The following is a 15,647-nucleotide window of genomic DNA, read 5'->3' as shown; positions in this document are numbered from 1 at the left end:
CACAGAGCCTAGCAGTGACCTTTCCCCTCTGACAGGATCCCTAGCATCCCCACCCTACCCCACCCCACCCCACCCCACCCTACCATTGAAGAGCAATTCGAATAAGTTACTCATTTTAGATCTCCCTATAACCCGATTCATGCTTTCCTTGAGAGCTTTGCCTCTTTGGCTTTCTAACTCCCCTTCCTCATTTCCTCCCCACTGCTAACCTTCCCCAGGCTTTGTAACTCTTTGTAACTCAATTGGTCCAGGTAAAGTTCTAACTTCAGCTTTCATCTCTTTTCCTCCCCTGCTCCCAACCCTGTCATGTTTTCCCTACCTATGAATAAGCTAGAATCCTGCAGTTAGGGATTACTTCAAGAGTCCATTCTCCTGCTTTTAGACAGGCAGGTGATTTTTAGGCAGGCAGACGATTTGCTGGTCTTTTTTCTGAAGAGAGGGCAGAGGAAAGCCTACTTTCAGGGACACAGCTTGGTGCAAGTACTTGGAGGTTCAGGACGCAGGCTCAAATTCAGCTTCAGACACTGCCATTGTGCTCTCGGGAAAATCAGTGAGCCTTGATGGGCCTCAGTTTCCTCATCTGTAAAATGAGGGGGTTGGAGTAGAGGTCTCTTCTGATGCTATCTCTTTAACTCTGTGACCCAGCTCTCTCCAACCCTCGGCACATCTCACTCATAGTGTCAGTCCCCTGGTGGGCTATCATCCTAAATCCAGCTTCTGGCTGGCCCAACATTTTTTTTTTTAAACCATGTTGGTATATCTTCCCCCTCCCCCTCCTCCTTTTTTGTTAAACAGCTGCAGGATTTTGCTGCTGTTGCTGTAGAATTCACAACTTCCTTATTGTGCCAAGCTGCCCTTCCTGTCATATCCCACTGCAGGGATAAGAGGCTCTCTGCTCTGACTTTCTACAGTCAGACGAATACCAAAGGGAGGTAAACAGGAACTTCCCCATTTCCCTTGTCCATGAGATCACTTTCTCCTCCATGCCCCCTTCCTCGAGGGCAAACGCCTTCAGCTCTCCTGGTGCTAATGGCCTGCTCATTCTTAGAGCCAGGTCGGCAGGGATTGAGATAATACCTTGGGAGAGCCAGATTACTGCTGAGGCACCGGGGAGTCATCCTCTGGTAGTTAGGAGAGGAGAGGTTTGAGTATTTGTCTCCTTTTGGACTCGGACGGGAGGGAGGGGCTGAATAGAGGCCCCCAGTATTGGGAAGGACAGGACTCAAGGCTGCTGTGGAGGGCTGATGATCACCAGGATCAGTTAAATGAATGATTTTCCTCTCTCCTCTCCACTTAGGGCCTGCTGACTATCTAAACAGCACTGCCTTAGTTATTCTAGGAACCTCTTGTCATTTGTCTTCCTTTGGTTTATCTTTCTCTCTTAGACAAAGATTTTCAGCCTCCACCAGGCTTCAATTGCAACTTTGATTTCATGGAGGAAAGCTGCGGTTGGCTGTATGACCATGAGAAGTGGCTTACAAGCACCTGGACAGGCAGCTCAAGTCCCATTGATAGAGCTCCCCCAGGTAAGCCTGACTTGGAACTAAGGATGGAGAGGGAGAGAGAGGAGGCCCATAACAAGGGGGACCTCCAAATGGTTCAACATAAGGTCATCATCTTGTAAGGTCCCAAATCCATCCCCTGCCTCCAGTCTCCATGAAAACTTACCAGGAGGTCCCTGGTCCCTCATCCCAGACTCCCCTAGTTACAGCACTGCTGGAAGACTGAGCAAATGAGAGGAGGAAAGAACAAAGAGGAAGGGAGGAAGGAAGAAAGGAAGGAGGGAGGAAGGGAGGGAGGAAAGGAAAGAAGGAAGGAAGGAAGGAAGGAAGGAAGGAAGGAAGGAAGGAAGGAAGGAAGGAGGTACAGGCATGTCCCAGGAGGCAAAAGGAGCCAGACCCACTATGGAATGTAGCAGGCAGGTTCCCACTGCCAACATATAACAGCTTTGTAAGTCCCTTCTCAGTAGACCCCTTAAAACTGCCCCCTGACCCCTTCAGCGAATGGTGCCCTCCAGGCTGACAGAGATTGCTCTAAGGTTACTCTTGTTTCTGTGGCAAACTGATGAGGGAAAGAGGGGGTTGGACTGAAGTGCTCTAATGACTACTGTGTCTAGCAAAGTGGTTTAGTAATTTGCCTTCATAAGACCATTGTTGTTCCATGAAATATTATTAAGCCATTCTGTCTTTTTTTTTTAATTTTGAAAGGCAGCTTTTACAAATATGCCTTTCCTCCTCCCCCTCTCCCCTCCCCCTCCCCCTCCTCCTCCTCCCCCCCTTGCTTTGTGATCTTTTGGTAGATGGGCATCAGCTCTTTTGGTTCATAACTAGGTCATAGACACAGAAACCACCTGGGACACTGCACAGGCAGAAACATAGGAAAGTGGCTGGAACCCTCACTAGGGAGAGGTTTGGGGCCCAGGGAAACATGAGGATTAAAGGGGGAAAGTGGCAACAGGAAGAAAGGGGAAAAAATTGGGGGTGGGGGGTTGGGGGAGACGTGTACTGGTAACTAGAACAGAAAGAGACTGTGAGGTGGACAAACACTGAGGGGGGCCCTCTGTCTTGGGAGGTTCCTAACCTTTCCTGTGTGTCCCAGACTCCTTCTGGTGAAGTCGCTGGTCCCCTTCTCAGGATGATGTTTTTAAATGCATAAAATAAAATATCTAGGATTACAAAGGAAAGTAATTATATTGAAATAAAGATAGAATTTTTTCCCATCCAAGTTCACAGTCCCCTTGCAATCTAGCCACGTACTGCATTGGATACATAATGGATACATAATATCCATATCTAGGGGTTTATTGACCCCAGGTTAAGAACCATCTTCTACAGCTAGCTCTCCTTTTTTTCTTTCTCTTCTCTCTACCACTCCTTTCTTTCCTTTTCCTTTTTGACTTTTTGTCTTCTGCCTTTCTTTCCTCCCCTCCCCCCAGCTTGCCTTAGGCCTCTGTAGGATGTAGCTGTTAATGCCTAGTAGAATCTATCACTTTGAAGTTAGGAAATCTTTCTCTTTTTTCCTTCCTTCCTTTTTCCCCTTTTCTTTCTTTTTCCTTCCTTCCTTTCTCTCTTTTTCCTTCCTTCCTTTCTCTCACTCTTTCTTTCTCTCTTTTGCTCTTTTTTCACTCTTTCATTCTTTTGCTTTCTTTCTTTTTCTTCCTTCCTTTCTCTCTTTTTCCTTCTTTCCTTTCTCTTTTTCCTTCCTTCCTTTCTCTCACTCTTCTTTCTTTCACTCTTTTCTTCTTTTGCTTTCTTTCTTTTTCTTCCTTCCCGTCTTTGTCTCTTTTTCCTTCCTTCCTTTCTCTTTTTCCTTCCTTCCTTTCACTCTTTCCTTTCTCGCTTTTGCTCTTTCTTTCCCTCTTGCCTTCTTTTGTTTTCTTTCTCTCTTCTTCCTTCCTGTCTTTCTCTTTTTTCTTTTTTCCTTCCTTCTTTTCTCTTTTTCCTTCCTTCTTTCCTTCCTTTCTCTTTTTCCCTCCTTCCTTCCTCTTTTTCCTTCTTTCTTTTGCTCTTTCTTTCTCTCTTTCCTGCTTTTGTTTTCTTTCTCTCTTCTTCCTTCCTGTCTTTCTCTCTTTTTCCTTTTTTCCTTCCTTCCTTTCTCTTTTTCTTTCCTTCTTTCCTTTCTTTCTTTTGCTCTTTCCTTCTTTCTTTCTCTCTTTTGCATTTTCTTTCTCTCTCTTTCTTTCTTTTCTTTCATCAGCCCCCAACAGGCGTTACCTGCCTCCTGCCATTGTCTCCCTTGGCACTTAAAGCTAAAGGAGAATGCAGACCTCCAGAACTAGAGTGTGGCAGGTGGCATAGGCACTATGGAAGAGGTCTAGGGGGAAAAAAGAAATGAGAGTTTGACTGCTCTTTCCCAAAAATGCACTCACAGCCCAGGGCTGGTGTTCAAGCACCCCTTCTCTCCTCAGCTCTCTGGGTCTCCTTCACTCTGCCTTGGGGAGGGATCATTACGTTAAGGACAAATGCTTTGTGGTGAGCATAGACCATGGGGCATCCAGTGTATCTGTGCCTGCTTTCTCATTGGGTCACAGTGTCTGTTCCAAAGAGAAACATTTTTGTGTTTCAAGTGTTTATCTCTTCAGCATTTGAGTGCTCTGAAAGATTAATATCTGAAGATCATCAGGGCCTCAGGCAACAGGAGAGAACACTTACCCCAGTCCCAGACTTAATAACCCTCCCCCATCTCACTCACTGTAATAATGTTTAATTAATATAATGAGCCTCCTGCAAGTAGGAGAAAAAATACTTATTTTTATAACCCAGACTAGATTTTTCATTTCATTTCCTCTCCCTTGAGACTTTCACCAATTAATTGGCTGCCGTTTTCCCCCCTTTCCCCTTTTTCCAAATGTAAAGGAGCCAAGCTTGGTGTGAGGGGGGCAGCAGGGTGAGTTTGAGGTCAGTTTTACAGAGATGGCGGGTGAAGGAGGCATGCAAGTATGGGTCATGTTCAGCGTGGTAAGGTTTACTGGTTCAGAGGCTCATGGATTTAGACCTAGAAGGAATCTTAAAGGCCAGTTTGTCTTAACCCCTTCTTTTTAACAGAGCTGGAAATGGAGTCTCAGAAAAGTTAGGTGACTTGCCCAAGATGGTCATACGGGCAAGATTTGAACCCTAGTCCTCTGGCTACAAGGCCGGGACTGGTAATTTTTTGTTGTTTGTTTGTTTTGTTTTTACTGTGCCCTGTGGCCTGTGAATAAGACCTTTTAATGAGACTGCTAGTATTCATCAGCTCGGCATCCAAGCCCCGTCTCCCTTTACCAATTAGGTCTTCTCTTGGTGTGGCTGAGCCCATCTCTCCTTGAATAAGAGCCAAAACTCTCCTCAGAAGAGCAGATAGCAGGGCCTTGGGGACTTCCTTGTGGCTCCATCACTCTGGCCCTTCCTTCCTCACCTCCTCTTCTTCTTCCTCTTCGTCCAGCTGTTGCCCCTCACCTGAAGGCCCCTGTCCGTGGAATTTCGCTACTGGTTGGGAATTTTAGCCCTTGTCTTCACTCAAACTGATTCATTACACCCTGTGGTTTCGGAGGCCTTTCCGAGCGAGCTCACGGTTTGGGCAGAAGTCCAACATATGGCTGAGACGAAGGTTCAGGAAGGGAGTTCAACCATAAGGAACTACTAAGTCTAATGTTGTTCCTGCCTTAAGAAATTAGGAAAGAAAATAATTATTTTCCCGTTCCATCTTCTAAGCACGATCCCCAAAGTTCGGAGAAAAGGGGCTGGTAACCCACACACGGGAGGGGAAAAGAAAGCATCATATCATTCCCATGTTCACTCCCTCAGTCTTCTCATCCTTTTTTGGGCACCTTCTGTACTTCCCTTCTCCTTAGAAAACTCACTGTCAGATTTCAAGTGAGAGAGGATAGAAAGCCTTTTCTGTTCGGGGGTGGTCTTTTCTTCTTCTTTAAAAAAAAAAAGCCCCAAGGGCTTTTTTCTCCCTAGCAGTTGGGAGAAAGGAAACAGCTGTGCTTAGTTTAGGGGCAGGGCAAATGCTAATGCAGTTCAAAGTTGCTGGCACCCTCCAAGTCAAACCTGAAAGCTTTGCTATGTTATCAAACACTTGTGTACTTCACAAAAGAGGGAAACATTCTGCCTCTTTAAGAGATGTGCTCCATATGTCCTCCTCTCCCACCCCTCGTCCCATATCTCTTTTGATAGGTAAACCAAAATAATGAACTTTGGCGAGAGAGAGGGCCCCAATTTAGTGTCACCAAGAGTGGGGGGGGTGGGGGGATGGAGAGGATGAGAAGAGAGGAAAGAGAGGGGAAGCAGCCTTGTTGAAACATCATCCACAGGACATTTGATTGGAAGTGTCTGTAGAAACTACTTAAATTCCTTAGATATTTTCTGGTTTACTTGTTCCCCATGTTTTTTTTTTCTTCTTTTCCCTTTTAAGTCTTTTTTTTTTTTTTTTGGTCAGTGGTGATTGCTACCCAAGGCTGACTAATAACAGCTAGCAATTCTGTAGAGCTTCATGGTTTGCAAAGAACTTTACAAATATGATCTCATTTTATCCTGACCACAACCCTGGGAGGTAGTAGGTGCTATTATTATCCCCGTTTTATTGATGAGATCACTGAGGCAGACAAAGAGATGAGTGGTCTTGTATACCTAGTATGCATCTGAGGCCAGATTTGGACTCAGGTCAGCCAGACACCAGTCTACTCTGTTTCTTTTTTATTTCTTAAGCTCCATGCTTATACCCTGAGTTGCTGATATTTTTCTCCATTTCATTTCCTTGTTAGTGATTCCATGACCCCCATTAGTGAGAGGGAAGCTGGTCTCACCCACAGGGGTTCCAAAATTGTAAGCTACACAAAGCATCTAAACTTGGTATTCCCCCTAGCACCCAGCAGTGATTCCCCACATGGCTGGTGCTTAATGGGTGTTTGCTGAATGAATATTTGTTGACTCCTCTGAACTCTGGAATGGCTCATCTGTCCTCCTGTGTTTTGTAGGGGTGATGACATACAGAAATCCTTTCAATTTTCATATTCCTTGGAGACAACATATTTTCTGCAGACTTTCTCAGGCTTCCCATCCATAAACAGAATTCTTCATGAGACAGTTTACAGTATTTTCTACAAGATCAGGTTTTAGTCTCTAAGGGATGAAGCAAGAAGTCCGCTGGATGACATAGGGAGTCTCAGAGACATTCAAATGATAGGCACAGCCGTTTATCTTCTTTGTGGATAATATCAGGACAGTGCCTGTTTGCTTTGGTGTAAACCAAGAAGCAAGTAATTGGGGGAATGTGCTTTCCTTGTGGGAGTCAGAGGTAGATGTCAGCTTGCTGGTGTTGGTGGTGTTGGTGGTGCTGCTGCTGGTGGAGGTTCTGGTGTAAGGCATTTGTTGAGATCCTCCATGCAAGGAAAACTACATAGACTTAAGGGTTATATGGTACAGGGCTTATTAAGAGAGGCAACAAGATGTAGTAGGAAGAGTCATTGACCTGCAGTCAAGGTTGAGTCCCAGTTAGTAGCTGTGTGATCATGGACTGCTTTCTCTCTGAACCTCAGTGTCTTCATCTGTAAAATCTCCTAGTTGTTAATTCTCTTTTCTTCCTCAAAATTATCTTATAGTGATTTATCTGATGACATGTTACATTGCCCATTAGGATATATCTCTTTGAAGTCAGAATTTTTTCTTCCTTCCTTCCTTTTTTCTTCCTTCCTTCCTTCTTCTCTCTCACCCCCTTTTTTTTTGCCTTCACTCTTAATTTTTTGTTTTATTTTCTTTCTTTTAAGTTTTTGTAATCTCTGTGCCTATCACGGTGCCTTCCGTATGGTATGTGCTTAACAAAACTTGATGAATTGAATTGAACCTACATGTGCTATGTGTCAATGGTTGGGACAGAGGTAGAGGGATAGATAATGAGTATGAAGCCAAATTGAGTCCATTTTGGTCATCTTTAGAGGCCTAAAGCAGCTCTGCAGAGACTCCCTAAACATGAGTCTTGGAGGACCTTGTGTAGCTAATGTTCTCTTAAAGATGATTTGTAGAAATACTCCATTTGGGTTACTCAGCATCTTAAGAGGATGAGCTGCAAGGGGCACAGACAGGCGTTTGAAATGTTGTTTAATTATGAAAGGATGAGCTTGGGGTCATGGTATTTACACATGAAGGAGTTGAAAGAACAGGGCCCTTGCTTCAAAGTTCAGTTCTGGAGCTCCACTGGGAATGACTCAGGCATTCTACTGTTCTGTAAGTGGGATTTGCAGATGCCTAATACCCTTGTGAAATACAAGCAATTGTCTTGTGAGCTCCTTATTTAGATTGTCTTGACTAAGAACTGAGTACCTGATTGGGCCATTGAATTGATTCATTAGAGCAGGGAATGACTCATCTTGAGAATTGTGCACAAGAAAATTAAGTGTGGGTGTGGGTGGACGGGTGTTTTTGCACCAGAGAAGGAAAGTGGTTTCCTAATTGGTTTGATTTTGACAGTGGTCTAGCCGTGACTCTGTGGGCAAACTAAGCTCTGAAGATCTCCACAGGTGGGGCTGACAACCTAAACATTAGATGGGGGCAGGGTGGGGATGACTGAATTGCCTTCAAAGAGACCATTGTGGTTTGGTGGTTTGTCTGAAGCACAGCCACTGAAAATACAAAAGGTTCAGTTTTGCAGGCAGTAGACAGTGGTAGATCACTAAAGACCAGGAATGGCTTGTCTCTCTAAAAGAAGGTCATTGTGTAGTTTGAATTGAAAATGGAAGAGAACTTTGAGACCTATGACCTCAAGGAGGTCAAAGACAGAATGAAAGGTCTCATATACACCAAAATACTCATAGCAGCAATTTTTGTCATAACAAAGAACTAGAATCAAGATCCATCGACTGGGGAATGGCTAAACAAATTGTGGCACATGAATGTGATGGAATATTAGTGTATCAGAAGAAATTATAGCCATGAAGAATCCAGAGAAGCACAGGAAAATGTGAACTGATACAGAGTTAAAGTAAGCAGAACCAGGAAAACAACATAGAGAACAACTCTAACAATGTTCTTTTCATTTATATGGAATCAGAATATTGCGTAACTATAATGATCAAGTTTGGACTCAGAGAAAACATGAGAAAATATACTTCCTATTCTCTTTTGTAGAGGTAAAGGACTGTGGGTATGGAATGTCAAATATAGTGTCAGACTTGTTTGATATGCTAGTTAGTTTTGCCAAACTGATTTTTTTAAACTTGTTTTTTTTATTCTTTGTCCCAAGAAAAGGCTCCCTGAGTAGGATAGGGGAGAGGTAGATTCAAAAAGGAATGTGATATAAAAACAAAAGTTATAAATAAAAATGTTGTTAATGCAGGAGAGCAGGAAGTCATTAGTGGTTATATATGGAGGAGGACAGAGAGTGAAATATTCCTGGTTTTGCTGAAGAGACAGCAGGTAAAATTTGGATTCTTTTACTTGGCCTGAGGTCTTGAAGATCAGGGCTTCCTGCCAGTGTGTGGAACAATGAGGAAAAGGAAGGAGAGGATAAGAGGCAGAAATGAATCTGCAGTTAACCAGACGAGATAGCAACAGACACCAGGAAGTTGTAGGTGCCTGTAAGACTAAGCCTGAGATGAATGGTTGGTTCTCCACAAGAAGGCAGTCTTTTGGAAAAACTCTGGATACATACTGCTGACATCATTCAGAGTCAATGTTTTCCTTAACTGAATATTAATTTAGGGACCTAGGCCAATGCAGAGTGACCTGGAGAAGCCAGCTGAGGGGTAACTCATGTTTTAACCACGATCTATGTGAAGGGACTACCTCTCCTGCGGCACTGAATAGTCTTTCAGATGGTTGTACTATTAGCAGGGCAAGTTGCTAGCCAAGAGATGTGTGTCTTGGACAGATGGTGTGTTTGGCTTTCCAATAGCCAGGAGGAGCAGACCAGTGATTTATCTGAGAATTTGGTAAGGTGCAGACACAATCTATTGCATCGCTATCAGGCCAGCAGGGGTCACGTGTTTGTGCTGCTCTCATTCAACCAAAGCCAAATGCAGCTATAAATCTCCAGGTGAAATATCAGGAGACCCCCGTTCCAGAGACGGCAGCAGGTTAACAACGCCTGAATGGCCCCGTCCTCCAAGATGCCTCTCTGACCTTCCGAACTTTTGTTGTCCATCCCCATGGGATTGTTTCCACAGTGTCACGGGCAGCAACAGATGTTTTGAGTCAGAGATCCAGTAGAATGCCTCCAAAGTATTTCAGGTCCTGAAGGAAAGGGATTGTATCTCTGGGATGTTTTTTCTTCCCTCTACTTCAGCAACTACACATATTTCCTTTCAATTGTTCTTTCTTTGCTGGAAGCTGTCCATTAATGGCATAGGGACCATTAGCTACAAGAACAGTGAGGCTCAGGCATGCTGCTTTTTCCTTTAACTTGACAATTATCTTGTTCTGGTAGAGCTCCTTAACACATCTGTTTTGTTTGAGTCCTATCAAGTTAGGAGAGTGACCCTTTTGAGTTCATGCCTACCTTTCCCCCAATCAATCAACAGGTTATTTACTGAACACTCCCCATGCCCTGCAGAGCATCCCCTTCGAGAGACCGTGTGGGGCTGTAGAAAGAGCTGTCATGCATCAGTCATGCACTGTCATGATACCCCAGGCCCACTGCAGGCCCCCTGTTCTCAAATTAGAATTAGGAGGAGCTCTGAAATCTATAATTTCTGAGACAGAAATGAATAGGACATTTTTTCATCCCATCTTGTGTTTTGTTGGGATTCCATGTCATGAATGCTTGAGATGGGGGTTTGCCCTTTCCCATGTTTATGCTCATTTTCTCAGTTTAGGGTTCAGCTGGGGCTTCAGGCCTCCTGCTTTCCTTGCTGTGCACCGATTCACTCACTTTCCTCTCTAGGTACTCCCTGAGATCACTTTTCCAGCTTCACGAACTCTCTCCCACCCTGTTCCACCATATACTGACTCTACCACCCACATAACTCTTCTCCAGGTACCAACCCAGCAAGTTGGGCACAGCCATTCATCCTCTTTCATACTTGTCTCTGACCAGTCGCTCCCAAGGCCAGTCCTGAGACCATTTCCAGCCTGGAAAATATCAAGTACCTGTTTCTTCCCAAAGTATACCTTTTGGCCCTTTAGCATCCCCAGGTCTTGACTATTGGACAGGAAACCTGAGTTTGCATTTCATATTTGATGCTTCCCAGGTGTGTGACCCCAGGCAAGAAAATGTACTTTAATGAACATCAGTTCCCTTCTCTATAAAATGGGGACCATAATATGTTTTCTCTCTACCTCACAGGGCCCTGTGAGGAATGTGCTTTGTAAACCTTAAAGCATTTTGTGTGAGCTGTTACTGTCTGACTAGTTCCTGGTTAGCCACATCTTAGGGTTTTTCAAACAACACTCATTCACTGGTCCTGTAGTATAGTAGATTTTCCCAAGAGTAAATATCAAACTTAAGGACTCCAAAAATTAAGGTCAAGGTTGAATTTCTGAGACCAGAATGGTATTCCCAGGTTCAGGTTGAACTCGGATTTCTCCCACTCCTCCTTATACTTATTCTCCACTGAGAACTTGGATCAGCTCTGGCCTCCCTCAGTGAAAGGAAAGAGATGCTTTTCAGCCCAGCATGCGCTAGGCTGATGTCTTCTATTAATTCCTCAAATTTGCATATCATCTTTCTTGCCTAGAGCTCATAGCACTTAATAGGCAAGCGGGATGCAAATGATTTAACAGAGATGACCAAATGATTGAAAAATAGAAATTCTGAAGTTCCAAGATCATGTCTCATGGATGAGTGAAGAGAAAGCCATGTAGAGATAGCGCCAGCTAACTTTGGGCAGGTTACTTAAAACTTCCTAGGTCTCAAGTTTCTGTGAAATGAGAGGGTTGGACAAGATGGCTTTTAAGCAGCCATCTAGATCTATGGGCCTATGACCATGGGGGGTATTAACTGCCTTTACCTATGTGAATGGTTATATATCATATCAACCAGGCATTTATTTAAGCACAAGTACCAGGCATTGTACTGGGGATACAAAAACATAAATGAGACCATTCGTTGTCTAGGAGTGAGATTACACTTTGCTGGAGACAAGCATTGTTTTGGGTGGGAGGGCACCAACAGCTGGAAGGATTAAGGTGGTCAGACACTTAGTAATCCTGTCCCTTTCTCCCGTACCCACCCACTTCTGAGATGGTAGCAGCCCATCTCCAGGAGCCAGGAAGAAAAAGAGTAGAGACCGGATGTTCTCCATCATGGAGAGAATGGCCTTGAAATTACAGCAGGACAAATGGTGACTGGAGAGAAGAATGTTCTCATGGCAAAGGTTGTTAGACAGCACAGTGCACAGATGATGAGCCTAAGGAATCTCCTTCTCGAAGAGTCAGCATCTGCTTCCTTGGCTATTTAAGAACAGCTGCCTGGAGGCTGGGTTGGGGTGGGGGGCAGGGTGGGAAGACTTCATGATCTCTGGGGATTCCTTTCAATCCAAGATTCTATATTATTGTAAGTCTGTACCACCACCTATTACAGTTGGATGGGAAAGCTATGGGGATAATTAGAGCCTAGTGGGACCTTTGGGGAGCAACGGGGTCAGAAGGCTTAAGGGGTCCAAGGAGAATGGATCTTGTTTCCAACAAAAACTTGGACAAATCAGGGGAATCCGGTCTTTTTACAGACATCAGTCACTCTGAGGATTTTCCTATTTTGTTATGAGTCAGCAGGGTAGTGTGGGAGTCAAAAAAGCTCTTCAACTTTATTAATGGAAAGACAATATATAAAACAAGAGAGATTATGATAGTCCTACTTTACTCTGCCCTGGACAGACCACATCTGGAATATTATGTTTAGTTCTAACCACCACATTTGAGGAAAGATGTTGACAACCTCAATCAGTATTCATCTTGGATGCTTCTCCATGGTGTGATTGCTAAGTTCACGGAAGCTTATCACCAGAAAGTTGGTGACCAGTTGGTGAATTTTTCCTGCCCCAGCAACTCATAAAGATCATCTAGTGAGACATAGAAGGATTAGGATCTGTGTCAATGAATGAAATACCCACACTGATGAAATAATATATCCTTGAAGTATTGGATTATTTCTTTTTTTTTTTTTTGCATAGCACCTTCAGATTTATTTTTCCCCACTTAATAGTATTTTATTTTTTTTCTAATTACATGTAAAGATAGTTTTCAAAATTCACTTTTATAAGATTTTGAGTTAGTATTGAAGTATTATTGATAACCTGGTGCAATTTCAGAGAAAGGCAATGAAGATGATGATGGGGCTCAAAACCAAACCAAGATGGATTATTTGAAAGAGCTAGAGGTGCTTAGCCTGGAGACAAAGACATTTAGAGGTTGGGCCATGATAGCTGTCTGAATATTTGAAAAGGTCTCATGCAGTAAAAGGATTACTTGTATTGTTTGGCCCCATAGATTATAGCAAGGAACAACATGAGAAGTAATAGGCAGACCTCAGGCCATAGAAGGAAAATGGTTCCTAACAATTAGAATTTTATGAAAGTGGGATGTGCTGCCTTAGGACAGTATGTTTAAGTAGCAATATTCCTGTCACTCTTGGACTTCAGGGGGAAATTAAGATGACTTGGCAGGCATATTGTTGATGGGATTCCTGGTTCAGGTTAAACTAATTCTCTGGAGTCCCTTCCAATCCTAAAATACTATGAGTTGGTCCATTCTAGATTTAGTACAGTCTTGAAGATTTCTACAAGCCTTCCAGTCAAACCAAATGCTCTTTCTCCCCTTCAGGATATAGCCTCCTGAGATCAAACCACAATCCTCAGGGTGACATTGAAATGAAATATCCCCTACCCTCCCTCAACTTAGCCTACTTTGGACCCAACCTCTACCATGATGTTGAATCAGTTCTGGTCTCTCTCTGTGAAGGACAAGAGATAGTTTTCAGCCCAGCACGTGCTTAAACTCATGCCTGCTACTAATTCCTCAAATTTGCATATCATCTTTTCCCACCAGAGCTCATAGCACTTAATAGGCAAGTAGGGAGCAAATGATTTAACAGAGTGAAAATCAGTGCCGTGCTAGTCTCTGGATCCCACAGATGAGTGGATTAGCTCGGATGTCAGTGGTGAATTATGTTCCCATCAGCAGCCTCCACAGTACTTAGCACTTCACCAGCATTAACTCCCTGGTCCTCAGAATTGTCATACAAACTACAGTATTATCACCTTCATGTAGAGAAAGAGAGAAGGCATCCCTGAGTCCCCAGGGGAGTAACTGGGTAAGGTTTTTGGCCTAATGATGCCCTTTGTTTGGGTAGCGATATATGGAAGTGAAATAGACTCTCGCCAACATCACCCTCCACACCTCCATGCAGATTCCTTTTCCACCTAGTAATTTCTCAATGTTGCACTGTCTCCCTGCCTCCTAAGAACATAAATTCACACGAGTGACAGCATTTCTTGCCAAGCAATTTTTAGTCAGTAAGTAGGTCTTGTTGTTTGAGAAAAAGATGAAAGAGAAAGTGGAATGCCAAGTCTTTGAAATCCAATTCCTTTCACTCATGAGGAGAAGCAAGGGATGACTTTTAAATCATAGGGGGTGGAAATGAGGACCTCTTTGGTCAGTGGATGGCTCGTTGGATAAGCAGATACTTGTGATGATCAGTCTCTGGTCATTTCTTTGGTACTGCAATGGTCTGTTGACCTAGAAGAGGATGGGAAATAGCTCTAGAATGCTTATATGAGCTTGAAGAATACCCAGGGTCAGAAATACCCATTTCTCTTCTATCTCTAGCATATCAAGAGCTATAATTTTTTCCCATTCATTTATCATTTATTTGTCCAATATGTGTTTATTAAGTGTCTACATGTACATAGATTCAGAGAGTGGTAGAAAAGAAGTATAAGTCTCTCATTTACTAATTCACCAAGCATTTATTGAATACCTACTACGTGCCAAGCAATGGGCTAGGCACTGGACCTCCAGAGACCCTTTCCCCCCAAAAAATAAAAACAGGAGCAGTCCTTACCCTCCAAGGAGCATACATCTTATTAGGAGAAAACAACACATAGATAATAAAGGCAAAATATATACAAAGAAAGTATAAAGTAGTTTTTTTCAGGGAGAGGGCATTAGCAGCTGGGAGATGTCATGTGGGTGGTGGAACTTGAGATGAAATCCTTCGAAGGAAGCCAGGGACTTTGGGAGTTAGGGGTGAGGAAGCAATGCATTCCAGGTATGTGGAAGAACCAGTACAAGGGCAAGTCATGGCCCCTGCCCTCTAGAAGCCTCTCATTTAGTGAAAGGTGAAGCTAAAAAACAAATAACTTAGTGACGGTGTTGTAGGTAATGTGTAATTACATGCCCAAATGAGTGGGTGATACACAGCAGTTAAGTGCCTATAGAAGCTGAGAGTAGGGAGAAAATTCATGTGGACTGGGTGGAATGGGGAGGGGAGTACACAGGCATTGAATAAATACAAAGTATTTGTGGTATAGTAGAATGAAACTATTGCAGCTTGAAAAGAAGGTTCATGTGAATTGGCAATACCATGGTTGGAAAGGACTGGGCCAGATTATAAAGGGCCTTGAATGCCAAGTTGAGTCTCTTCCCAGGGTACTCTCCTTTCATAGAAGAGAATTTAAATGCTATTACCTTACTAAGATAGTTGTTTGTTGCTGTTGTAGTTTTTAGAATCTCCCCTGTGCTTATTTGAGTGTGAAATGGAAACCACTCAGACTTTATGAAAAGAGATCAGGCTTGTTTTGGTCTTTGTGTTGTTTTGTTGCAACTTGGGGGGCAGGGAAGAGAGCCGGGCAGCCAAATTCAATGCAGGGTAATTTGGGGGGGAGGGGATAAAGAAGCAACAGAAGTCAGAGCATATGCTCTGACTCAAAGGCTAGAAATAAGGGAGAAAGAATCAGAGAGAACAGGGTTTGACAATGCAAAGGCATTCGTTCTTGAGTTACTGAAAAAGAGGAGTCTAGGGAACAAGACTTGGGCCAGAGGAGTGAGGGGGAAGAGGTAGCTGCCTTCTGTGCAACTTCCAGGGCACCCACCTCTTGGAGTGGCCAGTCCTGGTTTAGCCGGGGTGATGTTAGCTAAGGTGGTGGTGGCAGAAGGGCAGCAAATAACTTTAGCAGTTACCGAGGTGTTGCCATGCTGAGGTCTTAGAGCCTCTCACCCTCATTCTTTACCTACCCA

At 43.6% G+C, this 15,647-nt stretch overlaps 1 protein-coding gene across 3 annotated transcripts in view; it reads left to right on the top strand.

Moving 5' to 3' along the window:
- Nucleotides 1-15,647, top strand: part of NRP2 (neuropilin 2) — a 151,170-nt gene that overhangs the window by 92,703 nt on the left and 42,820 nt on the right. For all 3 annotated transcript variants that reach the window (XM_036754602.1, XM_036754601.1, XM_036754603.1), the window contains exon 12: nucleotides 1,386-1,526. In XM_036754602.1, the coding sequence (XP_036610497.1) occupies nucleotides 1,386-1,526 (141 nt within the window). The remainder of the gene's footprint in view (nucleotides 1-1,385; nucleotides 1,527-15,647) is intronic.

This window comes from Trichosurus vulpecula, chromosome 4, assembly GCF_011100635.1.
Source record: "Trichosurus vulpecula isolate mTriVul1 chromosome 4, mTriVul1.pri, whole genome shotgun sequence".
In the NCBI taxonomy this organism is placed as follows: domain Eukaryota; kingdom Metazoa; phylum Chordata; class Mammalia; order Diprotodontia; family Phalangeridae; genus Trichosurus; species Trichosurus vulpecula.
This window is presented reverse-complemented; position numbering and strand designations above follow the sequence as displayed.